Consider the following 26,493-nt stretch of genomic DNA (forward strand, 5'->3'; position numbering starts at 1 on the left):
AGGGATTGAGGGACTGCTGGGGCCTTATTCCAGAAGTAAAATGGAACAGGCCTGCCAGGCGGTCTTTCACGTAATCCCTGATCAGCCTGAAACGGATATCAAAACATCATGGGCAAAATTTGCGTCGACTTTGGAGCAGGCGGCGGAAAGAGTAGCCTGTGTCTGCTATAAATGCAGCTTTATTAGGGGCTGGCCTTCCAAAAGGATTTCAAATACACAACTCTCGTGTCCCCGCCACCAGCTCTGGGAGATGGTCGGGAGGGTTTTAACAGCCGGCCTCTACTGTTTACCCGTCAATGTTCGTGGCCCAGTTGCAGTTCCAGGAAACCTTCCAAGCAATGTTGCCGGACAGATTATCTCTCAAGCACTGCTCGATGAAGGCCTGTATTTGTGCGGTGCAGCCAATTTTCTCGAGCGGGTCCTGGAAACATTTTCAGCAAGAAAAGCAGGTTCACTTGGCCGAAGCTCGGGCGCATGCACAATATTTCCAGCGGTGCTCGAGACACTTGAAGTCCACCAAGACGGAGTGTTTAACTTCGAACTCATTGACGGCATGTTTGTCTTTACAAATCGCTATCATCACGCACTTAGCAGCAGCGGTGGAGCCCGGACCAGAGCGAGAAACTCACTGCTTCCGGTTCGAGCTCCCATCGTCCCTTCGAGCTGTGGAGAGCACTCCACCATAACAGTCACGCTACGGGAAGGTTATTCCGGACTACTTCTACAACTGACTGCAAGGATGTCAGGCAGCTATGTACCTATTGATATTGAGACCATGCTTGTCGCATACATGGGTCTCGAGCGAACGCGCGAATGCCAGCATCGGCTTGACTATCCTCTAAATGAACAGTATAGGGGGAGAGTAGTTGTTACCGGAGTCAATATGCCCAGGGCGGCGGGAAGAAAGTTAGCCTTGGCGATGACTCGTGCAAACCCAGTAGCTCAGCTCCTCTGCTGTGATGCTGGTGCAAGGTGTATTCTTCTACGAGGATGCTGCTTAGACTGCGGTGTTGAGCAGGCCGGTGAAGATTTCAATGTTTTGATTGTATCTTGATTCAGCAGGTTTTGGGAATATATCGGGATTCGTGATAGTTGATGTATGAATCTATATAGTTAACGGGATACCGGAGTACGCAATTCGCGAAACAGGCTTGGAATTTTCCTTCCTGCCCAACATTGGCTCCGCTTATACTTTCCTTTCCCCTGAGACCATCGCAGAGAAGAAGTCGATCGCACCTCATCGACCACACCGATCTCGAATCGAAGGCCACATACTCCCTATCTTTGCGCGGTGACTGAAGAGAGTGTATGGATGAGGGGACGTTTGAGGTGGCATGAATTGCAAGTTTCAAGTCGATGCGGTGAGCAATTGGCTATGATGTAACAAGGTGGAAATGTTAGCGGGTGGAAGGATAGGCATTCTTTTGGAACACGAGACGGGAACTATTCATTTCAGTATGGACAATGTAGAAGAATAGTCTCCTGTGCCTATATCGCACAGAACTCCTTGATCTATCCAGAGTTCATCTGGTGGGGTTTGTGATATGCCTAGACGGGTTGGCCCTGGTATAGTCGCTAGCGAAATCGCCTTCCGCATTTTGCTCTTACAAAATCTGTCCAAGACTCTTTATGCCTTCCTCCGCTCACACGGTGCGTGTCCACATATCCATGTACCTTACTCTGAAGACCCGTTATAAGCACTCTGCCGAAGGCGGCAGAGAGCAGCCAGATTGTACCTGAATACCAGCCGTTTTCGGCATCCTGTAAATCTACATTTCGCTCTTGCGCAACGCGGCACGTAGCTCTTTTCGCCCAACTTATCGCTACCATACGCGCTATAGATACGTGAGGTTGTTACAGAGGTGTCGAACTCGCTAACGTCCCTCGTCCTCCCTCTTCTAGTATCCTCGTCTTACACAGTGCTGACGGGTTTAAGTAGTTTGAGTCTTCCCCCTTGCCTTCCGGACGTATTTCGCCGACTACAACTTTTAGCCCGTCTCTAAGCTTCAATTCGAACCTCTTTAGTGCTAGGACGATTAAGATCCGGCGTGCTATCCTTCCTCTACAACACCCGCTGTATACAGCTTTCCTAAGTTTATACTACCCGCCTACTACAGTTTCCCGCTTGGTCCGCAGTACCGATCCTATATCTACCTAGTAAGGCTCTAGTAGAAATTTGTGATACTTCCCTGTCCCCGCTACTTAGAAAGTGCCGTATATATTGACTGTATCAATATAGAGACATGGGGAGGCCTCTCCTCCTTCCCTTATATAGTGTGTCCGAGGCGTCTCCGTCTACAGGTTATATACCTTACTGGCCACAATCGGGCTGAATATTAGCGTAATACAGTGAGGTATATAAAGCTACGGGTCACGACAGGGGCAGATTGGTATCCTAATTCGACGTCTTATTTTTCTCCTAATACACGGGTTATACGCCACGATTCAGGCTGTAGCAGGCAGGGGTAACAGGGTGGAGCCAGCAACACGGCTTCCCGAATATAGTCCAATGGAAATGAATTCAGGAGAGTAGGATAACACGCTCCGGCGCAGCGAAGATAGGGGAACAGGCAAGGGAACAAGGAAAATAATATAGCCTCTCTAGTATTACCGTAGCCCACGAGTTATACTCCAGGATACCGGAGTACTGACGAAGGGTCTGGGCGCCTACACATAACAGACGATCCTTCCCTTCGCTTCAGCAACGGCGAGACAGACAAGGACCTAGGAAAGAGTTTGATGATAGTAGTGACGACGTATCAGGTACCTCGGTAAGATGCCGCCTTGCTGTGTGTTGTACCAGGAACGGGACGACAGGATAGAAAAGTTTTGGAGAGAGCATGCCTGTAGAACCCGTCTAATACTAAATACTATGTAGTTTTCAGTAGAGGTAGTCCTTTCTATAAAACAGATTTCATGCTCAAACCAGAACTAAAGAACTGAGCGAGATGCGGTGGAAGGGGGCCTGAGCAGGGTGTTGCTTTTTGCAAGGGCGAGTAACTCTGTGAGGAACAATTCACCCCATTCGCCTTTTCTCAACTGTAAATTCTCTCGCAAATAAAGAACCTGACGCCCGACATAGCAAAAGGGGCTCCGCAGGTGAAGCTGTGCTCGCGGTTTGCTTGGCAGACGCCGACCCAGCGGCCGTCAGTGGTCATTAGAGCAAACTGGCCGTTGGGATCGATCTGCAGAATATCTGGCAAGATAAGAAAAGGTTGTGTTTTGATTAGCATCATCATGGTTATCATCATCTTCATGAGACCATTGACTAGTAGGCAAAGGGTAAACATACTGTAGCGCCCAAAGTTAGGGGCGTTGAACTCAAAGCGAGTAATTTCATTAGGCCTGCCGTTCCAGCAGCCGTTGCCCTGGCAGATGACGCCCTCACGGTCGTTGACGTTGTCCTGCTCAAACACGCCGCGCGTGTTAAACACGTCGTTGCAGCTGGGCTGCCCGCCGAAGAAGTAGTACATCCAGGCGCCGGTGCCGCTGACAGAGTCCTGGCTCCAGTACACCTGGAACCGTTGTTGAACACTCTGGGCCGAGGCGGTCGACGAGCCGAGGCCGAGGGCTGCGAGGATGGTGACGGTAGAGAACTTCATCTTGAAAGGTACCTTGAATGGTAGATGGTTGAGTTGATTCCGGCGACTGAGGTTGTCGAGTAATTAGGAGGGTTATAATAAGCTGAAACTTGGTTGTGAGTTCTGCTGCCAATGGAAATAGTAGGGCGTCCAAAATCATCCCTGGAGGTCCAGTTTATATACACTTCCATAGCCAACATCACGTAACAGTTCAACCCGTCTACCTACTTCCCACGTACCCATGCACTCCAGTTTTCTCGCTCACTCAGCCATCCGCATCTCTTACAAAGCGAGCCGGGACGTTGACTCCGGCCGTCGGTTACCGTAAAAGGGGCAAAAGTCTCCTTGAGAGATCATGAAATCAGTAACTTTTACTGGGATCACAGGCGAAAGTCGGGGGTGCAGCCAATCTCTGCCGAGACGATATCCATGATCACATCAGCACTACCAGTTCGCCCAGATTCCCAAAGTTCCAGTCATCTTGCCGATCTTTTACGCAACCATTGTTTACTACCCCACAACCCCCTAGTAAAGAAACACCTTCTACGCTAGCCCAGATACCTAGGAATAAAGCCTGCAACACCTAACTCTTTTTTACATGTGTATTTATAAGAAATGAATAAGGCTTAAAAGATAAAACAATTAGATGTCGGATCGGACGTGTTATGCCTTTCGACTATTTGTGAGTTCACTTACTGCTTTCTTCCCTTGATGACGTGGTGGACGGGGCAAAGTAAGCATGAGTCAGATCTAAGACACAGGGGATTGTTTATATCATACCATGATAATTTTCCCGCTTCAAAAGAGGATGCCTAAACTGCCCAGTTACTTGGCATTATTTAATGCCAAGAGTACATGTGAGATGGAACACTTTGATCACGATGAGAGCTCTGCAGGCAAGGCTGACTCTCTCTGTCAACCGTCCACTCCCTGTTACGAAAAATCCCGGTTGCGTCCCAGCCAGCTTGCTATTCCACCAAGTCCTTGCAAGGCCATAGCCGCCTCGCAGCTTAGTGGAGGCATTAGTTACTGTGCCCCTCTTTAGCTAAACTATTCCAAACAATTTGGATGCCTTAGAGTACCCTTCCTATCCTTCCAGATCGTATTCATAAGCTCACATCGATGATACTCCTAAGTAAAAGGTCGCTGTCGACCATTCAGCTTTTTCACCTAGAACATCTGTAGCACTGCTAAGTGCAGGATTCCGTAATCAAGCAATAGCAGTACGTTCCGTACAAGGGATGCGGCCTGACACACTGTTCAAATGGCGGCAGTGTTCATTCCCAGCATCGTTGTCAGCCCGGGGGTGTTGATAGATACTAGTAAGGCGATAGAAGCACCAGGATTATAGCCACGATAGGCTTGAAAAATGGGGATAAGTCATAGAGAAAACTCACGTTGCAGCATTCCGGTCTTCCTCCAGCGCATAGATTTCCTGAAAGAGTCACAAAGGTACCTTAGTCAGTGGTTTGCTCTTTAGGTCTTCGTTCACTCCAGTCCCACATCACATCATTGGAGCGGTTGTGGCAGCAATCTCAGGTCCAACTTAGAATCAGCCCCAGAGTTCGGATCCTGACCGTTCTCATCCCAGTAGTCTTCTACTCTCAAAGAACGGCTGGAGGGTCTTGATTAAGACGACTGAGTCTCGAATTTGGCGAGAAACTCTCAATTACTAACCGCTGCAGTTAACAACTCTCTGTCTTGGCAGCTGTTTAATCCCGCTCATGGGACTTCGTCAGCACGACCCATGACAATGTTGCAAGGATAGGACAAGGAATATGGGTACTGACAAGAATAGCGGCATTTGCGGGACTCGCCGGGTGGTCCCCTGCAGGGGACGCAGCAACAAGCATGAAGCAGAGTAAGAACCAGAGTGTTGATGAAACGCATGTTGACGGGGTCAGGTAAGGTAAACGGTTATTGTACTCAAATGCTGATAAGGACGAGTTGGTTTGTACCTGTACCTTAACTTTGTTGTCTTCAATTCTTGATATATAGACGAGGAAGATAGGTAATTACTACCTTACCTTAGCTATTTATAACCTATTAGTATAGCAAGCAGGCGAGCACAGCAAGCAGGCGAGCACAGCAAGCAGGCGAGCACAGCAACCAGGCGAGCACAGCAACCAGGCGAGCACAGCAAGCAGGCGAGCACAGCAACCAGGCGAGCACAGCAACCAGGCGAGCACAGCAAGCAGGCGAGCACAGCAACCAGGCGAGCACAGCAACCAGGCGAGCACAGCAAGCAGGCGAGCACAGCAAGCAGGCGAGCACAGCAAGCAGGCGAGCATAGCAAGCAGGCGAGCGTAACAAGCAGGCTACTTTACTGCAACTGTATAACAAGAAACGTCAATTATATACCTATAACAATAAAAATCAATTGAAACTACTTGGAATCGTCTTCTTCTCTATTCTGGTGCCCGCTCTCTCTAAAATACACCTTCCACCTCCATGAATTAAGGCTCAATCCTCCTACACAGTCACATCTACCCTATACAACTTGTTATTTCCCCTCAAACCATTGTAGCTGCTACCCACGTTCAACCCTCCTGCACTCTCGGCCAACAAGGCGACATCGAGCTCAACGCTTGGATGCCTGAGTTTGACGTGTCGCTTCAGGTGATCTATCCGAGTGAATCCTTTCTGGGTGTGCTTGCAGTCCTTGACAGGACAGAGAAGCCTAACCTGCCGTGTCTGTCGTCCCTCATCCCGATGCTTGTCGGAGTCAAGATGACGCCTCAGATCGCGCTGGGAAGCGGCCCTGAAGATACAGCCTGCGTACGAGCAAGCGTATGGGCGGGATATTTGTTCCATGTGACGACTAGAATAACTGGTTGGCCGTGTTCCCGAGAAGGGATCGAGAACTTACGTCAAGGCTCCGGGAGTGCGGAACGTGCTGTTGCAGTGAGGGCAGTAGGTTGATTTGAGCAAGTTGAGCGGTGAGCGGGTCCATTGCCGTTTCCGCTTCTCGGGATTGGGAGAGGGCTTTCGGGGCGCAAGGATTTCCGAGTCTTGGGCCACTGACACCGGAATTGCTGGGGCCTCATGAAGAACCAGACCAGTTCCCTCAAGCTGCGGTTCAGGATCGCTCCGACTTCGAGACTCAGCGACAGAGGGCTCATTGTGCAGAGCGATGGAACCTGAAGGAGAGCTGGTAACTTCAGGCATTTCTAGGACCGCGTCCGGTGTGAGCAACGGTCTCGGCGCTGAGAGGTCCGTCAGAATCTCTGCCGGGTCCCTGTCGAGCCAGCTCATTTCGCTGGTCTGGTCGATTCCTGGATTGACGATGTGTTGTTGAGCGAAGGGCACGATGGTGGAAATAACGCTGGAAGATACGGGGAGCGAATTCTGTGATGGTGCTTGAAGTGATTCGCCCAAAAGTGCTGGCATAGAGATAATCGGCGGAATGACATACAAAGCAGAGCTTGCCCCTGAAGGGTGAAGCATATCAAACTGACTCTATTAAAAAATAGTCTATTAGAACTACATTTTGGCTTAGCCACACTAGAGCAGGGGCGATACGTACCAGGCCTGGTGATGGCTCAAGAAACGGCATGACCGCGTCTTGAGTGCTTCGCCACCAGGCCTGGCGTGTATCAGCGCATGCGCCATTCGAGCGTACAGCTCGGCCGAGGGTGAGTCCCCCGACGTCGCGATACCCCGAAGAATCCAACAGCATGCCTGGTGACGAAGCAAGAGGGACAGTCTCTGAAAATGGCCACAACGGTCCTCGAACCCTGCTTTCAACCACATCTACGAGATCAGGGGACGTGGCAAGCTCGTTCTCAACAGAGAACGGTTGCGCATTTCCACTGAAATCTTGATGTGCGTTGATCGCAGGATTGAAGGAAGTATATGGATTGACAGAGAAGTCCGACTCTTGCTCCATCCCCAGACAGCGTGGATTCAAAAACAGCTGATGCGGCCTCATGAGATGCAGATACTCTGCCATCCCCATATCACTGTAATTGTTTTCCGCCATCAGGAAGAATGGAGGTTGAGATGGAAGGAAACCGGAGTTCAGAGGTTCGGGTGGGTTAACGGTTGTAAATTCGATTTATAGAAGGCAAATTCGAGCGTCCCAGGCCTGAAGTGCAGACATGGATCGAATATAACTAGTACCCGCGAGTGACCGAGAATCTGCATATGCACCTCGAGGCAGAGGTACTCTCGCAGCAATTTGGCACCCTCCGGGTTAGCTTGGGATTTGAGCTGCTCAAACGATGGCCGATGAGCGCAGCTTTTCAGAGATGCGGGAGCACCTGAGTTGATTGAAGCACGACCCCGGAGGGAATAATATGCTAGAGGGATGCGGGGTTTTTGTATGTGCTCATCGCAAAAACAGGTTCTGGGGCCAATTGTTTGTGCATGCAGTAAATTTCGGGGCACCAATCCCAGGGAGCAGCTTTGCGGTACATATGTACAGTTGGCCCCAAACTTAGAGAATCTGGCGAGGGTAGCAGTTTTTCGGCCCCGGTTTCCTCATCAATTGGTGCCTTCCCTCCGCAATTTGACCGCACACCCTCATTCCATCCGTCGCCCGACTCCCATCACTGCACTTTGCGGCTGGCCTTCCCCACTCCTCATTCGGGTAGGTCAACTGAGTGGATTCATCTCGGCAAAACCCAGTTCCGCTTTCCTGACGATCACGGACTGGATTCAACTATCGATCCATTGTCATATCCAAAAATGAGGCTGCAAATTTCTAGGAAATGGACTGCGGCGCCAGCGCTGCACTAGTAATTAAAGCGCTGAAAGCTCGCTTCCCATCCCACCCTACCTGACATCCCGACGACTACCGACACCATCCCTCCCCTTCCCTGGAACATTAACGGCATCACCTCTCTCTTGCCCGTTATGTCTTCACAAAAGGCTGAAATCACCACCTTATTGCGATCCACCAATCCCTTCTCGACCCCAACGCGTGATTTGGTGTCTGCGCTGATCAACGACTTAAGGTGATTCAGCATCAGAATTCAGACTCTGATAGTAGAGATGCAGCCGGTCCGTTGTAGATAGATACACTGGTAAACTCTCTTGTGTGAGGATGAAGCTGACGAATTCTTATACCTGCCGACAACCAATGCGCGACCTATACTGATTCTGTTAGGGCTTCTGGGGTAGACCAGTTGGGACAGTTGAGGTTCACTTAGCCTCGGGATTCACTTCGGCGTCTCAATTATTAAAGACTTCATTTAGTCTTTGTGAAATACGGGGTCTCTTCATCCATGATTTCTCAAAGAATCCCACCCAAGGTTCACTCCGGCCGCCGAGGCGCAGCGGGGCAGCCCGCCAGGCAGAAAGGGGTCGAACAAAGACGGCTGGGGTTCGGTAAGGCAGCGTCTCGTGACGAGGGAGTACTGCATTAGTGCATGTCTCGGTTGGTAACACAGCAGTTCAAGCCATCTGAGCCAGCCAGGGCACAGGTTCGCAGTGCAGCTACGGCATTCGCGCCCAGAGTAGGGCGTGGCGTTTTAGTGAACAGCTTTCGCAAATCCCGCAGCCTCCCGTCCGGGTATTGTAACGCGAGAGATACAAGTTTGGAGCTTGCATCAAATATTTCTTGATAGTCGTGAAGTTGTTATCCTCCCTCAGAGAGTCGCGACTTATTTTGCAGCACCCGTCTACCGCGCGGTAGCATCTGCTATGCACTCCTTATGCTGCGAGTCAAGGACCGATCTTGCCTCGTCTAGACGATTCAGCGAGCAGAAGGGTGGATTGCAGCGACTGCTGCGGGTCACTCGGATCGCGCTCGGCGATTTCAGATGTTGGACATGATGTTCGCATAGTTGAGTCATCGTACGTTCGCTGTACGCTCATACCCGAAGACGTAATGTACCCATATCATGAAATAGGGAGAACCACGGCTTGTATACAATGTCTCTTCGTCCTCATAAGGGCTAGAATTAGCGGAATTGTTGTTTGAGAACCTGTTGGCATTGTGCGCCCCGGGGAGGAGGGGTGGGGGGAGAAAGGGAGATTTAACAAAGGGAAGCCGAGTACTAACTCTCTATGTCTATGAGGCAGCAAAGTGGCGCAGAAGCAAAATCCGAGAAGGTGGGACTCGAGGCAGCAAGTCTAAAACAATGGAGCTGTAAGACTAGCAAGGAGTTACAACACAACGGTAGCATTGAAGACCTGAACAAGGCCGTCAAGATGATAGAGCAGGCAGTCGATTTAGTAGGATGCTATATCCAGCCTTGACTGCTAAACAGCCTTGGAAACTTTCTCCTCCTCTACGCATATACGCGTATCAACTATGCCCTTATTTTTCTCTAAGTGCTCTATGTAGAACAGGGTCGGACGTGCCATAGCAGACGCAATGGATGTCTCGTTCAGTCAAGTTGCCTTCCTAACTGCTGACAGCATTCCGTTGGGGTTAAAGGCCGAACAATGGGACTAGCCCGCTCCGGTTCGAGAACAGAGTCTGACTTCAGCCACTCATGTACTCCCTCGGTCCTGGACCGGCGACCGTTCGTGTACCATCAAATGCAGTTTCCCGCGAGCCGGATTGGTCCACTATATCGATGCGATTTCAGCGGGACGAGTTTATCTCCTTATACAGTTCCGGTCTATAGTTTAACTCAGATAACCCTAGGTGTAAGGGCCTTTGTAGAGAAAAGGATGCTCGGCGGACTCGCGGAAGACGACGCGAAAGTGAATGGCGAGCCTCTCCTCATGATGGTCGGCTGAAAAGCCCACGATGGGGTAGATCTTGCCCGTTTGGAACTTGTGGTGCACGAATGCGTCCTCAGTGCGGTCAGATTAGCAAGATTTCATCTCGGAAAGGAAGGAAGCGTGGATGGTCAGATCAAGTTGAGCTCACCCGAATCAAGCCGCTGGCCGTTGAGCGTGCGGTAGCCCTCTCCGGTCTTCATGTTCAAACCGCATCCCACGACGGCATCTTTCCCGTAATCTCCAACGTCACTCTCTGCGCATGAGTTATCCGTCTTTCCGAGCGCCTGAGCGTAGAGGCATCCGTCGTCGACATGGTAGGCCTATGACCCTTCGACAAGTCCGGGATATTTGCCGTCGCGCACCAGCGATTGGCTGAACCCGACACCAAAATACCTAGTGTTTGTGATATTCTGTCAGTATCGACGACTAATGGCTACGTTTGGTATTTAATGGTTGGTAACGCACTCTCCATTAGGTAGGTCGAGGATGTGGACTTCAAAGTAGAAGAAGTCTGCATATGGCGGGATGCAGTGTGTTGTGCGCAAGCAACATAAAGCCGTACCCGAACTCGTATTCCGATGATCGACAACGATTTCTGATGCGAGAAAGGGGCAGTTAGCTGTGTCACATCAGAGTAGAGAATGTGTTGGACAGGCAAGAAAGTTCATTACCGTTCAACCCAACGCAGTGATCGGCAGCGCCTGGGTGCGCGCCGCAACCTGTTGAGGTATACCTTTCCCCCGACGGATGGTGAAGCTCGCCGGGATCGGATATGCCCCCTTTAGACTAGAAAACACCGGAAAGCCGCAATACTCTTTAATAGCTCGGAATAGCCATTGCGGCCGGCGATATCGAGAAACGTCCAGCCATCCTCGTCAAGTTCGGACGCGTTGGCCCCCAAATCCACAAGCGCCCTGATACGATCTCTATCACCGCAACGGACCAGTGTGTGAAGCGGCCGACGCGTGCTCCTCCACTCGGCTGGTTGTTGGACCCTCCTCGCCCACGCTCTGAGGATTGCCTCGTCTGCCTCGAGCGGTGGTTGGAGTCGGTGATTTATGTCGTCCAGGTCAGCAGTCGGCAATATATTGTCTGGAAAAGACTTCAATAGCGACTCCAAGAGAACGTAGCGCTGGCTGCTCGTCTCTGCCATTGTCTTCATGGCTTAGATCCGGTCAGGAAACCCCATTCGAGCATGCTCAGCCACTATCTTCACCGTCTCTCTAGTAGCGTCATTGATCGCCAACTCCAACGGTGTCAAGCCGTTCTCATCTGTTACACTGGGATCGACTCGGGGGCTGTCTAACATCAGCGCAACCACGCTGTTTCCAGGTCTCCTGATAGCTAGATGCAGAGGCGTATAGCCCCTGTATCTCGATGCGCGCTGGTTTGGGTCCACCTTCTCGGCAGCTAGCATGATGCTCACCATCTTGTATTGCCCAAACTCGCACGCCCAGTGTATCGGGGATTCGTCATAATTTTGGTCTTTCCAGTTCAGCAGGTTTTCGTCGAAATTCAGCACGGCGTGCTCGACAAACCCTACACAGCGCCCAAGCTTGCAGACCAAAGCAAGCGGAGTTAGGCCGTCGTTGTCCACAATTCCGGGGTGTGTGTCGTGTTCGAGGAGGAGGCTTGCGGCTTGGGCTCTGTCCGCAATTACGGCTGCATGGAGCGGTGTCCTGCCTACATTGTCCTTGACTGCAAGGTTTGCGCCGGCAGCGAGGAGGACTCTGGCAACATCGACACTTCCTGTGCTTGCAGCCATATGGAGCGCCGTTCAGCCGAATGTATCAGCCTGGTGAGGCCGCACATCCTTCTCTACTAATTTTTTGGTGATATCAAAGTTCCCCATTAAGGCCGCTAGGTGAACGGGCCGTCGTCCCCAGAGGTCAACCACGTCGGCCTTAGATGGTTTATCGTAGCTCAGCAGAAATTCGACGCATCTCTCGTGCTGCCCCTTCACTGCGAGGTGAAGTGGCGTCATGCCGTCCGAGCTCCCCATCCAAAGAACACAATACCTCTAACGACGCTTCGAGAAAGTTCGTGTTGTCGAAAGAGGCCGCCACGTGAATAGGACTCCGCCCTGACTTGTCCGGCCTCAGGTTGATTAGCTTTGATTTGCTGTCGGGATTGTGGAACATTCTCCTGTAATTACTTGGGTTTGATCTGGCTGCTGCTTGATGAAGATCGGTCCAGCCGAGGCGTTTGAGCGTCTTCGGCGCTGTTGGTTTATCAGCCAAGCACAGGTGCTTACCATCGAGTCCCCGAAGCTTAAAATGAAGTACTTTACTCACCTTCCAGGTTTGATTCCGATTTTGGCTTTTCCGCTATAGTTTCCTCCTTCTCGCCTCCCTCTCGCCGGATCCCCGCGAGAATGTGTTTGATGTCCTCAATCGCATGGTCATGCGTCTTATTTGTGCCGTCAGTCGCCGTGCATGTGTCGTCCTCATTGTCATCACTATCCTCACCCTCTATTTCGCTTTGGGTCGTAACCCAATACTAGCGAAACAAATTATGGAAAGTCTCTCGTCGATTCTGCGACACATAAAATGGCAACAGATCCCGCAAGACGCCATGGAACTTGGCAGCTAGACATCCGACAAGTTTCTCGATTTCTCTCCTGGGCTCGGAATCGAGCTGCACTCAGTTATCATACGGCTTACAGGCGAGAAAGAGAAATTCCATGGCGTGGATAACCACAGCCTGGGCAAACTTCTCTCGGATTTCGGCTCCGATGCTAGATTTCAACACATCGTGGTAGAAGTCGGCGGTACGGGCCCATCCGTAGTGGAAGATCTTCTGCGGTTCGCTGGGAATCAGTGATAGGATGCTTTCGTGAGGCAACAGGTCTTGAAAACTCGACGCAGGAACCATGCAAAGGAGAATCTCCGTTCTACTTCCGAGCCTGCCGCCTCTACGTGCTTGACAAAGCTCTCGAGACGCGGATGGGTTAGCTTTGGGCAGTACCAAGTCTCCTTGAGTGCATCGAGTGTGGAGGTTCTGGGGTCGACTTTGACAGCGTCGGCAAGATCCCCGTCGTCCCCTGACAGGAGACAATCCCTATCTAACTTCTCAGCGACTTCCCACATAAAACTCGTGAACAGATGCTGCGCAAGGATGGTCGGTAGGCACGCGGTGGACAAGAGAGATAGCTCATTCGGTTTCTCGCCGGGCCGCGCTGTAAAAGATCTGAATTAGATGGCACACGCATCTCACCACGCAGGCTTCGTGAGGGGTGGCTCATTTCCAACCTTTTTGGGGGCCGCTAAAGCCGATAACCAACTCAACATTCTCGCCGCCCCAAGGAGGTGTTTCGGACCTGGCTTCGTTGGACTTGCCACCGTTGATGTGAGCTTGCTCTACGAGCAGATCGTTCACCCACCACGAGATATCACACTTCAGCACCCCGTCGTTAAAATTTTCGCCGACGATCCTGCAGTAGTTCACTTTCGACCCGATTCCGGCCTTGGAGCGTCTCCAGTCAGTAGGTTCATTCCCCCCCTGGCCCGAACCCCCCGGTCCCGACTTTGATACCTCACCCCTGGCGGTCTCAATCCTCTTGGCTTTGATCCTATCGCCCTTAATGCTGGCCATCCAGAACGATAAGACGGCTTCAACCTTGCCGACCTCCACAGACCACCTCTCCTCATTCTCGGTTACCATGTGCCTCTTTAGCGATATGGTCACCTCGTCGGTTTGGGGGCACCCGCTTTTGGAAATTGCCTGTAGGTTTCTATAGCCCATGAGAATGAGTCGTCGTCTGACCTGGGAAAGAACGCCTGCATAAATCGCTCGATCGATTCTGCCAGAGCCAGGGCGGCTTCGGAAGCGCCACAGTCCCACCTGCACATGTCTTTCAGCCGCTCTCGGACGCGGACGAGCTGCTGGCTGGATGCATCATGCATCTCACGGCAGTCCTCGGCATCATTCTCCGGATCCAAGGGGAGACAGACCGCCAGAGCCTTTCCCGCGACGAATGTTTGGGGCGAAACATGTTGGAGCTCCCGCATCCACCGCCGGTGAGGTCGGCCATGACGGCGGCTGTCGGGGAACTTTTGCCTATGCTTTCCAATGCCTCCTTAGCATTGCTAATACCCGGCTTGCGGTCGTTATTGATGCCGAGCTCAATGATCATGTCGGCACCAGGCTTAACATCATTTTCGGTACTATTAGTGCCGCTCGCTGTTCCTAGAAATGGGAATCTGCAGCGAGTGTTCTTTCCGGCCGTGACCACTTTCCATGAGCATGTCCTCTCCAGTTCGCCCCCTTCGTCGTCTCGTTCCAGACTCTTATTCTCTGGCCTTGGATAGTCGAACTCACGGAAGAGGTCGTCGAAGACGATCCGCGTCGCTAGAAAGTCGAGTTCGTATTTAGGAAACACGCGGCAGGAAAGAGGTATTCTTCCCAACATTCGCCGGATAAGAGCCCTAACGAGCGCCATGAGAAAAATGCCGAGCAGCTGGGCTATGGGGCACTGCCAGGGCAGCCCCCGTAGCCCCATAAATTGCGCTATAAACCCGAGGCCGCCAGAGAATACTCCGAAGAACGTAAGCCATTCCCATCCTCTTCCAGCCTACGGAGAATCAATGTGGATCCTTAGCACGTCAGCTCCTCAATCGTGGTGTCTAGGTGCGACTGACTGTATGCAAGTGCACCGGTCGCGTCTGATGCACTCTTCCTTCTGCGCACCAAGCCATCCGATTTTCTCTCTTTGTCGTGGTGCTCACAACCTTTCACGTCTTCCTGGCGGCTCGATGTCAATACGTAACGTTTGAATCCGCTCAGGATTCCATAGGAGCCAAAGGTTTGATCTTTAACGCACTGGGACTGCTGGAGCCAGATCAATCGAGCATTGTGTTTGTCCGATATCTTGCGTCTCGCCGGGCGCATCCAGACAAACTCGACGGCGCTATTCTCAATGACAAAAGAACAGAGGGCTATTCCATTAAAGAGAAAAGAGGATCCGATAACGTAACAAGGTAACCCATACGGCTGCGCCTCGTATCCAACCCAGTCCCTAGTCGGTTGATGGTAGACTGCCACACCTGCGACGACGAGTAAGGAGAACTGCAGGATCAGCGCAACGACGGCGACAGCGAAGAGCTCCATGGTCTTCCTCTCACTCGATGACTGCCCAGAGGAGAGGTTCAATTGGAGGTTTGGCGGTCCTAGGAAATCGAGAGACAAGTGGGCCAGTTGGGGCTTTTCGTGGGTCTGCCCTCCGCTGGTAACGTTGGCGGCAGTCTCCGCGCCTTTCTCCTCGTCAGTTCTTGTCTTGATGGAGCCCAAGATGCTCACCAGCCGTCCGGTCCTGCTGGTGACTGTAGCATTATTGCTCTTGTTCTCGGGCGCCGCTTTGGCAGAGCGAAAGATCGTCGCCAACCGTCCGATCCAATTTGCGACCATTATGTAGCTTTTGCTGTGGTATTCTAATTACCATCATAAGCAATCCCTACGTCAGCCATCCGTGTGTGACCTGGGTGGTAATTATCAATCACATGCCTCGATAGCTCATAACGCCTGGCTCCTCTCTCCTAAAGTTGACCGCCTCCTGTAGATTATAAATGCCGCACGAAGCATCTTTGTTTGGTTCATTCTCGGACTTGGTATAGAGATCGGGGAATACGATGATCTGCGCTATAGTCGGTCGGCCCATTGTCCGTACGATTCCCTTGCCATTGAGCATCTCGCAGACCTCTTGGGATGTTGAGGACATCAGCTCGATTTCGGCAGTTGCACGGTTTTCCCTGAATCGTCCGATAAAGGACCGCGCGATCTTGGGGCCTTGGACGCGGATCGCGCCCGAGAGTGCTGTGGCGATCCCGAGGGGGACGCAGGCAAAGATCAAGTGGTCAAGCCATGTGAAGCTCTCGCTGAGGAACTGTCAGGCGAGCTGTTCTCCGAACAGTGCTAAAATTCTTCATAGGATTTGGTTAACCAGGCGACCGGGACGGAGCTAACGTGCAGGCCGAGTTGAAACATACGGTGCGATGTCCGAGAATAAGATAAACGCAAACTCAGCGTTGCCTTCCTCAGCGAGGGCAACGTTAACGAGAAACAAGAATACCAGCGCCTTAGCGCAAGCGTTCGCAGTGTCCATCGTCGACGGTTCCGCAAGGTCCGCTCACATCCTCGATTGGATAGTGTCAATTCCCTTCTGTGTAGCATCTATCGACACAGCCGCTCGGCAGGGCGGGCCCGACTCTTGCTTGGTCGCCGCCGGATTCGCCAGTGTTGACCATCAGGTACCTCAGGTATGTAGTAATTAATTCCTGCAGCTGCGGCTGCCCCGGAATGGGCATAGTAGTTGCAGGCCTTATTCCTATACACGATATACCTCCCGATTTTAATGAATGACCCCATACCATACGGCGATCGAAAGAAAACCTGTGTTCGCTCCGGGGTGGGTTACATTTGGCGTGATGTTGCCCGAGAGCGCCAGTCAATTTCATTGGAAACGACTGCCAGCCTCGTGCTCACCTATGCGAGCTGACACTCGGCGTTGTCTACCCTCCACCACAAGAGGTCAGGAGCGCGGATTTGCTTCAACTGGCTGGGTGCTAATTATTATTCAATTGTGCACACCCAAGTCAACCGTGTTACCTACATGTAAGTTAGAACGCATCTCTGTCACTCGAATCCCCAGCAAGGCCTGAACAGCGGGGTGGATCAAGAGAGGACAGGCGTGGCACTAGATACGTACCCAGAATGGAAAGCGAATTTTGGTCATCATCCCCGCCAGGGCAGCGTGTGGATGTGGATGCGTATCCAAGATCCAGAGACGAGACTTGCCCTCACAAATCAGTGGGGTCACGGTGCACAAACCGAACCCTATTAGTTATCTCCTATTGTCCGGACAAATATACAGGAAACCGCTGAATTACTGCCATTAATACAAGTCTCTACACCGCTCCCTACATCCGAACCATCCACGAGATAGCCAACCTCGATTTAAGTCCGGTAGACCTAGTTAACTGATGAGTTGGGGGAAAGATATCTGCCGGCATTTGCCCCCTGTAGCCAGAGGAGCGGACTTGCTGGGGCAACACACGATTGGCTAAGTCATGGGAGCCATTGCTTTTCTCCCGCACCTCACCGTGAGGGCCATTGAGCCCTTGACAGTTCCAATTTTTTCCACACTTTGTTCTCTAGAGAACCTCTTCTACAAGACCACTCGCCTTTCTAGTGGCATTGAAGTAACCCAGAAAGTCCTCTCACGCACCCTGTCGGACAGGGGTGTTTACTAGTTATACACTCCTTAACCGTTAGCTATAGACGTCCGAGCATAATCTCGACGAGGCCAGCGTTGCTAATACCACAAATCATATCGAAGTAACTACAGGCCCTAGAGGGTTAGCTCAGATAGATGACTAGCATAATCTGCTGGAGGATTATAAGCGAGCAAATTGCGAACACCACCGCCTTCAAGAGCTAAACTGTGAAACGTGATTCTCATTGTACCTCGTATATTACCCGTCATATCGTTAATTAGTCCAGGCACAGGAAGTTTGCTTATGTATTGTTCTTATGGACCACCCCCTATACCAATCTCGATGTCCCAGAAAGCAAGTAGCGAAACAGAAAGAGGGTTTCCACGTATCAAGCTACTGGAAAAAAAAGCAGAAATAACCTATTTACAAAACTCGGTCTCAATCCACTCGGACAGCAACCGTAATACTATTAGTAGCCGATAAATGCCTTGAACTATATTAGTTATACCGATCTATATAATGCTAAGAATCCCCTATATACCTATAAGTCTCTAGTAAAAGCAATCAGCTAACTATATAGATACCAAAGTAACGTACAATCTTATACACCCGGTCGACGGCGAAGTAAAGTAACTATTATAGTTATAAATCAGAATCAGGAGAAGAGCAGGCAGCGATAGGCCATTCTTTCCTCTCCTAACACCCAGTATAGCTATATATATAGCAGGCCACAGTCTAGATCCCCAGCTAGAGCCTTCCTATTACAGGGTTTCCGTCGTGGTCCCGTAACTGGTGATCTCAATGGCGTCAACCCTGACGCTGAGGCACGCACTTCATGAACACTGGCATAATCTATGAACAAAGTAAGAGATGGTGAGTTGATTGAGTTAACGTCCTCCTGGGGACAAATCTACGGGGACTTTAAGAATAGAGTATTAATAGGAGGAAAGAAGAGAAAGTGTACCTTGTTGTAATCCTAATATATAGGAGACTTTGAGCGGTATATAATTATACAAAAGAGATCCCCTGCAGCTAACTACGCTCTAACTCTTGACAGCGCTAAACCCTTTCAGATCGCGAATCTGGCTAATGTTGACAATTTTCCGAAATGAGCAACGGTCACCCCGCTTCCGCCCTCCAGGCCCGGTTAATCTATCAGAGGCGGATTTCCCATATGGCCTTGCGATCAGATGCAGCTCACCACGGAAGCTGCCCGAGCGAAATGTTTAATGTGACAGTGGAATATCGACACAATGCATGTACGTTGAGTATTTATTTGGGAGCTCTGAGCAAGCTGCTAAAGACAAGAGACGGATTTCTATCAACTGCCCACTAGGGAACCCGCGCCAACAACCGGAGACGAACATCAACCCAAACTGTTGGTCATGATCAAAAACATCCTCACCCTCGGGCTGGGCTTGCTCTCAGCGGCCCGAGCCCTCCCTGCAGCCGCTGCAGCAGCTTCGTCCACAGTGAACGGAACACGCTTCACCATCGACGGCAAGACGGGCTACTTTGCCGGCACCAACTCCTACTGGATCGGCTTCCTCACTAATAACAGGGACGTCGATACCGTCTTGGACCACATCTCGTCGTCCGGCCTCAAGATTCTCAGAGTATGGGGGTTCAACGACGTGAACCAGCGGCCAAATCAGGGCACCGTCTGGTTCCAGCTGCTCTCGTCGTCGGGCTCGCAGATCAACACTGGCTCCGACGGTCTACAGAGGCTTGATTATGTCGTCCAGTCCGCAGAGAGGCGTGGCGTCAAGCTGATCATCAACTTTGTCAACTATTGGAACGATTATGGCGGCATGCAAGCCTACGTTTCGGCGTTTGGCGGCACCAAGGAAGGCTGGTACACCAACACGCGGGCTCAGGACCAGTACAAGAAATACATTGCTGCTGTCGTCAGCCGCTACATCGATTCACCTGCCGTCTTCGCCTGGGAACTGGGTAACGAGCCCCGCTGCAAGGGCTGCAACACAGATGTCATCTTTAAGTGGGCGACCGAGATCTCGGCCTACATCCGCAGCCTGGATCCGAACCACATGATCACTCTCGGCGACGAGGGCTTCGGCCTGCCGGGGCAGACAAGCTACCCTTACCAGTATAGCGAGGGTGTCGACTTTGTCAAGAACTTGCGCATCAAGGATTTGGATTTTGGAACCTTCCACATGTATCCCGGCAGCTGTAAGTGCCATTCGTCCCGTCTTCCGTTATCGACCTCGGCCTCTGACTTGCATCGGTAGGGGGCGTTCCGAACAGCTTTGGTCCTGGTTGGATTAGGGATCACGCCGCAGCTTGCAAGGCGGCTGGCAAGCCTTGCCTTCTAGAGGAGTGTAAGCAAAGCTCCCTACTTGTTTCCCTCGTGAGCAACGCCGCTGACCAAAAGGCCAGACGGTGTCACGTCCGACCACTGCAATGTCCAGAGGACGTGGCAGGCAGCCTCAAGGGACCTCGCTACCAACGGCATGGCAGGTGACATGTTCTGGCAATGGGGAGACCAGCTGAGCACGGGGCAGACACACAACGACGGCCATACCGTCTACTACGGCTCCAGCCTTGCTACGTGTCTGGTCACTGACCATGTCCGGGCGATAAACGGTTTGTAGGCGGGGCGGTTTTGCGCTAGTTTGGCCAGGGAAAGCGTAGTCCCCGAAGACCGTGAAGCTGGCCAAGGTGTGTACGTACTTGGATCATGAGAAGCCACGGAAAAATAGCCATTTCGCAATTCAACCGTGACCGCGGAGCCTCCCCGCCCGCGTATTTCTCAGAGCCAATCAGGTCTTGATTGCTTTATGGACATGGCCATTGCCGTCCCCGGGTCTCAATTCCCCGGGAACATGGCTACGGGAGCAAACGATATCGGAGAGGTAATCGGGAGTCCCGCTATTTCCTACCAGGATTGGTGCAAATGTCCGTAAGTGTTTATATACGCACAGCCTGAAACAACATTGCGTACTATCCTGTAGAGCCATAGCAGTCAGCCATCAACACCATCCCCCTTCCTCCAGATCACCGTCCAGCGAAATACCGCCCAGAATGGCGTTCCCTCTTCTCAAGCTCCTCCCCATCTTCTTTACCGCCCTCCTTCTCACCCTGACATCCCCCGTATCCTCTCAATCATCACCAGTCCGCATAATGGCCCTAGGCGACTCCATCACCGGCAGTCCAGTCAGTCCGTCCTCTCGCCCTCCGCCCCTCCCCACTGTCCAACTAACTTTCCATAATAACCCCACAAACAGGGCTGCTGGCGGGCCCTCCTCTACCGACGACTCCAGTCCGCGGGCGTGACCAACACCAAGTTCGTCGGCTCGCTGCCGGCGCAGGGGTGCGGCTTCCCCTACGACGGGGCCAACGAGGGCCACGGCGGGATCCTGGCGACCGACATCGTCGCGCGGCGGCAGCTACCGGGCTGGCTGGCGCAGGCGCGGCCCGACGTCGTCATGATGCACCTGGGGACCAACGACGCGTGGAGCAACCGGCCCGCGGCCGACATTGTGCGGGCGTTCGACGCCATGGTGGATTGGATGCGGGAGAGCAACGCGCGGATGGAGATCCTGGTGAGTACCCACCTAGTTTTTTCGTGCCTACCTATTCTTTACCCTAAATACCAACCCCGGCTGCCATCACACGGCCGGGGTGGTGAGTGAGTAGCCTGAGTGAGTGAGGGCCGAGCGAGAGAGGAAGTGTGGGCTAATTGGGAGGCGTGGTTGTCGTGTTTTGGTATCGTAGGTTGCGCAGATCATACCGATGAATCCGCCCAACTGCCCGCAGTGTGGACAGAGGGTTGTGGCGTTGAACGAGGCTATCCCCGGGTGGGCGGCAGGCAAGAATACGACGGAGAGCCCGATTACCGTGGTGGACTGCTGGACCGGGTTTGATACGGCAAGGATGACGGGAGATGGAGTGCATCCGAATAATACGGGGAATGAGAAGTTGGCGGATTGTTGGTATGGGCCGTTGGTGAGGGCGATTCAGGGATAGCTAGGTACCTGGGTAGGAACGCCGGGCGAACGAGCGACGGGTTCCTAACAAAGTCCTTCCCGGCAGTCGTCAAATTCCTCATTCTAGTAAAGCCCAAATATCGATTGCATTTGCATTTAACACCCAATCCGGTCAGTTTAGCACCAGTCATGCCCATCTATGTTCGAATCTAACCCGGAAACCTTTGGCACGGCGTGGTGCACGGTGTCTACTTAAAGCCACGGGGAATGTTAGCCGTGTAGGTGGTGCCGAGGGCTTGCAGGATCGAGATCCCGGATCGAATTGGCTGCTGCCGGCGCTTATAGCGCTTATTAGGGAGGTGAATTATTGAACTTGGTGTGGGTGAGATTTATCTCGTGAAATCGAGTGCCGAATCACTGCTAGTGTCAATTGCGCGCTTGCGTTGATGGATCATGAAGGCCATATCGCTTCGGTTTTTAAGTAATAAAGAAAGATCTTCATCCGCAGACATTGGAAGGTACTGTACATCTACAATCACAAGGAGGAAAGCAGTTCAGCAGAAATAGGCGTCTACATTCACCCAATACGCGCGTATTATAATAATCCTCGAATCACCGTTTCCCATGATTCGGAGTCTAAAGAGAAATGAATCGTCTTAAGTACAGTAAGGTAGCGTGGGGGCTTCAACAGGACAGATGGCGTGATGGATAGCAGATGAATCGGTGAGGTACGTTGTGTTGATGATTATCCGAGGAAATCGGGGGGCAGGTCATCCGTTTCCGAGGTTGAACTTTCTCGTGGAAGCCGGGACCTAGCGAATTGCGAGCTCGAGTGGCTTTAAAAACTGGTTGCAATTGAAAACTAAGAACCCCACAGTCTTCCGTAGACCGTCACTGCGCGAACGGGAAAGCTGACATGGCAGGGGTGCTGATGGGCGAATAATTGAACCGGACAAAATAAGCGCCAAAGGCGGGATGATGGGCTGCGTTGCTTTCGTGTGCTCGAGCCTCGCGGCCACTAGGCCGTCCCAAGACCCTGGGACTCCACCGACGCGTGTGCAAGGCGACGGTGACATCGCAGCGCCGAACACGCCAGTCACGGTCTTCCAGAGGCACAGCTTCGAGTTGCCGACGGCGCGATGGATGAACCAAAGCTCCCATATTTTCGTTGCGAAGGACATAACCCATCACAGGAAACTTTTTTCTGTCACGGCGATGACGACTCCCGAGGTGGGCAGCTGCGTTAGGGTCCCGCTCAGATGCATAGAATCATTGGTGGCTTGTCAATCTCGATGGATGGCACCGCCACACATGAAGCCAAAAACGTTGCAAGGCTAAAAATAAAGAGACTTTGGACGACACCTCCACCACGGAGCAGAAAAACCAAGCATAGCCTAAAGATATCTAAGGAGAGCAGCGCTGAACTGGGCTGGATAACATGAATGGAGGATCAGCCCACCTACCCGACGTTCGTTCCCATCTTCCCGTCTTTGCGGATCATCTGGACCCGAGAAATTGGGGTGCTGTACTTTACAGGATGTAGAGAACCGTGACCAATTGGGGCGAACAGAACGTGTGGTGGGCCAGCGGAAATATCCCCCGCTTGCAACTCCTCACCGGGCGGGATCTGGCGCTTGTTTGCCATCATCACCTTTCCTTTTCCATGATCCCGCGCGGCAAAATGGCGCCCAAAGCCAAACTTGCCCAAGTGGGACGTTGGTCGCATTCCGAACCCTGGTGCTTTGCAACTCCGTGTTTCAATGCGACTCATGTCCCAGGTTTCCGGTCTCCGGGTCGCAACCGGACTTGAGTGCGTATCAGACTCCGTCAGTAGGCCATTTCCGTCTGTTGTTGGCGGAGACGGGCCCGGCGGGAACCTAGCTGTGAACTGTGGGCTTGCAACGCGGCAGATTGGCTACTGCACGTACTGGAGCTGCAAGCTGCGGCTAGACCCGTTCAGTCCAGGACGCACGATGTCGGACAGCGCAAGGTACCGGGCACGTTTAGCGTGATTTTCGCAATCCACCAATCCACCATGACCGGGGGTCCCGCCCTTGATAATCGAGATCCCGGCACAGGACTCGCTCAAGGATTCCCAGACTGCTCCTGCGCTCGTCACAGTCACAAGGTCGACAGGGGAAGTTGGGCCCCCGAAGCCGAAGGCTCCCAGGGGCAAGAACCGACGAATCCCTGCCCATCATGGGGAGGCTTGGACTGCGAACCACCTTTCTCGCAACCCACATTAGATCATCGTACCCTTGCATGCACCTGCAGATGCCCCGGTTGCCCGCCCTCTTTTATTGCCGCGCCGCTGTGCCTCTTCCTTGGGTGCCTTCCTCTCATTCTCGTCTCACATTTGCGAATCTGACTGCTCTGTGATATATTATTGCCGTGGGTGCTCGCACTCTCGCTTGCTGGGTTTTGTTCCCAATTTTTGGTTTGGAATCGACCCTGGCCGGGACCTGGTGGCTATAGGACTTTCATCATATGTCTAGGCGGCGTCACTCTCCGCTCGAAGCGCAACCACGACAATGAGAGCCGACCTGTTCGGCCGTCTCCCGAGGCCGACTGCGCTATTATTATTGACGAGTGTCTTCGAACTGAGCAGCGCTCATGTATTACACGCATTCGCACGGCAAACACAAGCACCGACGACAACTATCCCTTATCACGCCCTGAATGTCGTCTCATGGCCCCTCCTTCCAACCCCGCCCCCCGTGGACCTGTTCGCTCTGGGCCGGCGCCAAGAGAACACGATCTGCGGCTACATCAACGGCGACTCGGCCATTCCCGCAACATGTAGCGCCGGCTCTCATTGCGCCCTCGACACGGAGAACAATGTGGTAGGCTGCTGTCCGGACGGAGAGGCTGCGTGCACGGCCGGTGTCTTCACGGGTTGCGTGGATGCGAACAGCGGGCCGCAAACCGAGGTAAACCCCTACGTTTTCAGCTGTCTCGGGAGCGACGTCTGCTACAAGAACATCTTCGACGGCGGCTTCTCCCAGTTCGGGTGTGGCACGGCGAGTGACCTAGCCGCCACCGTTGTGGCGACAGCGAGTGGAATTACCCTTACCCGTCCCACCGTCACCGTCTCCTATTCCCAAGGTATCAGCACCCTTAGCGAGCCAACGACCCTCGGCACTATCACCAACACTCGCACATCAACCTCGTCTACGTCAAGTAGAACACCCAGCTCGTCGGCATCCTCCTCAACCGACAGGACCAACAGCGCCGGAACCTCTTCCCCGTCGCCGACCGTCGTCCCCGCCACCGCCTCCCGCACAGGCGCCATAGTAGGCGGCACCATCGGCGGCCTGGCCGTGCTCATCGCCCTGATCGCGCTAGCCTTCTTCTTCCTCCGCCGCCGCAACTCCAACGTCCGGCAGGGTCCCGGGCCGGGGGGGATCCGCACCAAGAACATCAGCCCGCCCGAGGGGGGCATCGGCACGGGCTTCGTCGCTCTTGCCCAGGACAGCGAGGCGTTCGAGACCGGGCCAGGGCCCACCTACCACCCCCACCCCAACCCCAACCCCATGACCATGGCCATGGCCATGAACAGGGGCGGCGCGGCCCCGGCCGCCACCGGCATCAACGCCCTCCCGCCGCTCGCCACGATCCCGCTCCCGCCGATGCCCTTCCAGAACGACACCAGCCCCGGCGACGACCAGCAGATCTCGCCGTACACATACGGGGGCGCCATCTCGGCGGGCGCGGCCACCTCGCACTCGTCGTACCCGCCCACCACGGCCGGCTCGAGCGACGGCGGCGGCTTCGGCGGCGGCAGCGGCAGCGGGTATCTGTACCCGGGCCCGCAGCAGCAGTACCCGGCCGCGTATGTCGGGGGCGGCATGCGGCAGTTCGAGTCGGACCAGGTGCCGCTCACCAGGGAGATTGACGACTTCTCGCAGGGGTTTAGTGCCGCGCTGGGGAGGATCGGGGAGGAGGATGAGGAGGACGAGGAGGGAGTGGGGAGTATTGTCGCCCCGACCACCACCGCCACTACCGCTGCCGCTGCTGCTGCTGCTGCTGCTGCTGGGGGGGATTTGACGGATTCACATCAGAGTGTGGGATCCGAGAGGCCGCTTTGGCAGCAGAATCGGAGGCAGAGTCGGAATTTGATGTGGATGTGATGGCGTGTTTTCTTTTCAGGGGAGGGGTTTACTGGTTGGAGGGGGTAATGGAAGGGGAACATGATATCCATGGCATTTGCTTTACTGGGGCGGGCACGGCGTTTTACGGGGGAAGGTTATGGTGTTCACGAGATACCGTTTGAAGCACAGTGATGCTTGTTTTTTTGGCGTTCGGGACGGGACTGCATCATCAATCATGTTTAATTCTGAGGGACGACAGGATAGCGATGAGTTTGGATGCTGTGCTCAGAGATCGGGTCTGGTACAGTGGTATTGTGTATCTATTCTGTTCTTTGTGAACAAAAGTTAGGGCATCCGTGTTGTACAACGCTCCTGCGTTGCACGATACTTACGAAGCGACGATGTTGATGCTGACTGAAAATCCGGTGCGTTCGTACGTTTCCCGGATACACTCTTGAACTGCCGTGGGTGTCAACGCATCCGGTGGACCTAAAAGATGCAACACGGTATCGGCAGCTGAGCCTGCTCTTGTGGCAATGCCGAACAATATTGCAACCCCTCCTTTGGAGGCCGGTTGGACAGCGCCAGTGGATTCACTATATTCCGTGCTGACTGTGCCACTGCACCTATCTCGTAGAAGCTGGTCAGCCATCCCCATGCAATGCAACTCACAGATGCGGGTTGAAGTGTCCGCATCGCTATCTGCTAACTGTGCAGAGCACCCCATACCATTGCCCGTATCATACCTCTAAGTACGGCAATTGTCGAGTTAAGTGGGCCGCAAGGCTCATGAGCCGGGACTCCCTCGTAGATGTGTCTTTGGATGCGCCGTTTTGCAAAGGTCACTTTGCGTGGCCTGGTGGTAGCCGGTTGGTTGGCTGGAAGCAGAGCAAAGGACTGGTGACACTGTTGGGTTGGAGGGGGGTAGCCCCTTCATTTAAGGATCCCTTTTCGCCAGCTTGCCCAGTTGGACAGTTCAAGTTCA

At 53.0% G+C, this 26,493-nt stretch overlaps 8 protein-coding genes across 8 annotated transcripts; 3 read left to right on the forward strand and 5 right to left on the reverse strand.

Annotated features, from left to right (window-relative positions):
* Window positions 1-3,035: 3,035 nt before the first annotated feature.
* Window positions 3,036-3,602, reverse strand: MFIFM68171_09754 (uncharacterized protein; the record flags this gene model as incomplete). The annotated part of the gene is made up of 2 exons (XM_071065173.1): window positions 3,036-3,196; window positions 3,293-3,602. The coding sequence occupies 2 exons, from the start codon at window positions 3,600-3,602 to the stop codon at window positions 3,036-3,038; spliced, it is 471 nt and encodes a 156-aa protein (XP_070921274.1).
* Window positions 3,603-10,175: 6,573 nt separating this feature from the next.
* On the reverse strand, window positions 10,176-12,024 carry MFIFM68171_09755 (uncharacterized protein; the record flags this gene model as incomplete). The annotated part of the gene is made up of 5 exons (XM_071065174.1): window positions 10,176-10,331; window positions 10,622-10,652; window positions 10,725-10,770; window positions 11,073-11,415; window positions 11,476-12,024. The coding sequence occupies 5 exons, from the start codon at window positions 12,022-12,024 to the stop codon at window positions 10,176-10,178; spliced, it is 1,125 nt and encodes a 374-aa protein (XP_070921275.1).
* A 194-nt stretch (window positions 12,025-12,218) lies between these two features.
* MFIFM68171_09756 (uncharacterized protein) lies at window positions 12,219-14,760 on the reverse strand (the record flags this gene model as incomplete). Its single annotated transcript, XM_071065175.1, has 3 exons — window positions 12,219-12,221; window positions 13,178-13,437; window positions 14,580-14,760. The coding sequence occupies 3 exons, from the start codon at window positions 14,758-14,760 to the stop codon at window positions 12,219-12,221; spliced, it is 444 nt and encodes a 147-aa protein (XP_070921276.1).
* Window positions 14,761-14,855: 95 nt separating this feature from the next.
* On the reverse strand, window positions 14,856-15,665 carry MFIFM68171_09757 (uncharacterized protein; the record flags this gene model as incomplete). The annotated part of the gene is made up of 1 exon (XM_071065176.1): window positions 14,856-15,665. The coding sequence occupies one exon, from the start codon at window positions 15,663-15,665 to the stop codon at window positions 14,856-14,858; it is 810 nt and encodes a 269-aa protein (XP_070921277.1).
* Window positions 15,666-15,753: 88 nt separating this feature from the next.
* Window positions 15,754-16,359, reverse strand: MFIFM68171_09758 (ABC transmembrane type-1 domain-containing protein; the record flags this gene model as incomplete). The annotated part of the gene is made up of 2 exons (XM_071065177.1): window positions 15,754-16,132; window positions 16,244-16,359. 2 exons carry the CDS (start codon window positions 16,357-16,359, stop codon window positions 15,754-15,756), a joined length of 495 nt encoding a protein of 164 aa, XP_070921278.1.
* A 2,496-nt stretch (window positions 16,360-18,855) lies between these two features.
* On the forward strand, window positions 18,856-20,082 carry MFIFM68171_09759 (mannan endo-1,4-beta-mannosidase; the record flags this gene model as incomplete). Its single annotated transcript, XM_071065178.1, has 3 exons — window positions 18,856-19,660; window positions 19,720-19,809; window positions 19,868-20,082. 3 exons carry the CDS (start codon window positions 18,856-18,858, stop codon window positions 20,080-20,082), a joined length of 1,110 nt encoding a protein of 369 aa, XP_070921279.1.
* A 529-nt stretch (window positions 20,083-20,611) lies between these two features.
* On the forward strand, window positions 20,612-21,457 carry MFIFM68171_09760 (SGNH hydrolase-type esterase domain-containing protein; the record flags this gene model as incomplete). Its single annotated transcript, XM_071065179.1, has 3 exons — window positions 20,612-20,644; window positions 20,716-21,033; window positions 21,206-21,457. 3 exons carry the CDS (start codon window positions 20,612-20,614, stop codon window positions 21,455-21,457), a joined length of 603 nt encoding a protein of 200 aa, XP_070921280.1.
* A 2,491-nt stretch (window positions 21,458-23,948) lies between these two features.
* On the forward strand, window positions 23,949-25,547 carry MFIFM68171_09761 (Mid2 domain-containing protein; the record flags this gene model as incomplete). The annotated part of the gene is made up of 1 exon (XM_071065180.1): window positions 23,949-25,547. The coding sequence occupies one exon, from the start codon at window positions 23,949-23,951 to the stop codon at window positions 25,545-25,547; it is 1,599 nt and encodes a 532-aa protein (XP_070921281.1).
* Between the last annotated feature and the right edge of the window lie 946 nt (window positions 25,548-26,493).

Source organism: Madurella fahalii (assembly GCF_045866475.1).
Source record: "Madurella fahalii IFM 68171 DNA, scaffold_5, whole genome shotgun sequence".
In the NCBI taxonomy this organism is placed as follows: Eukaryota; Fungi; Ascomycota; class Sordariomycetes; order Sordariales; genus Madurella; species Madurella fahalii.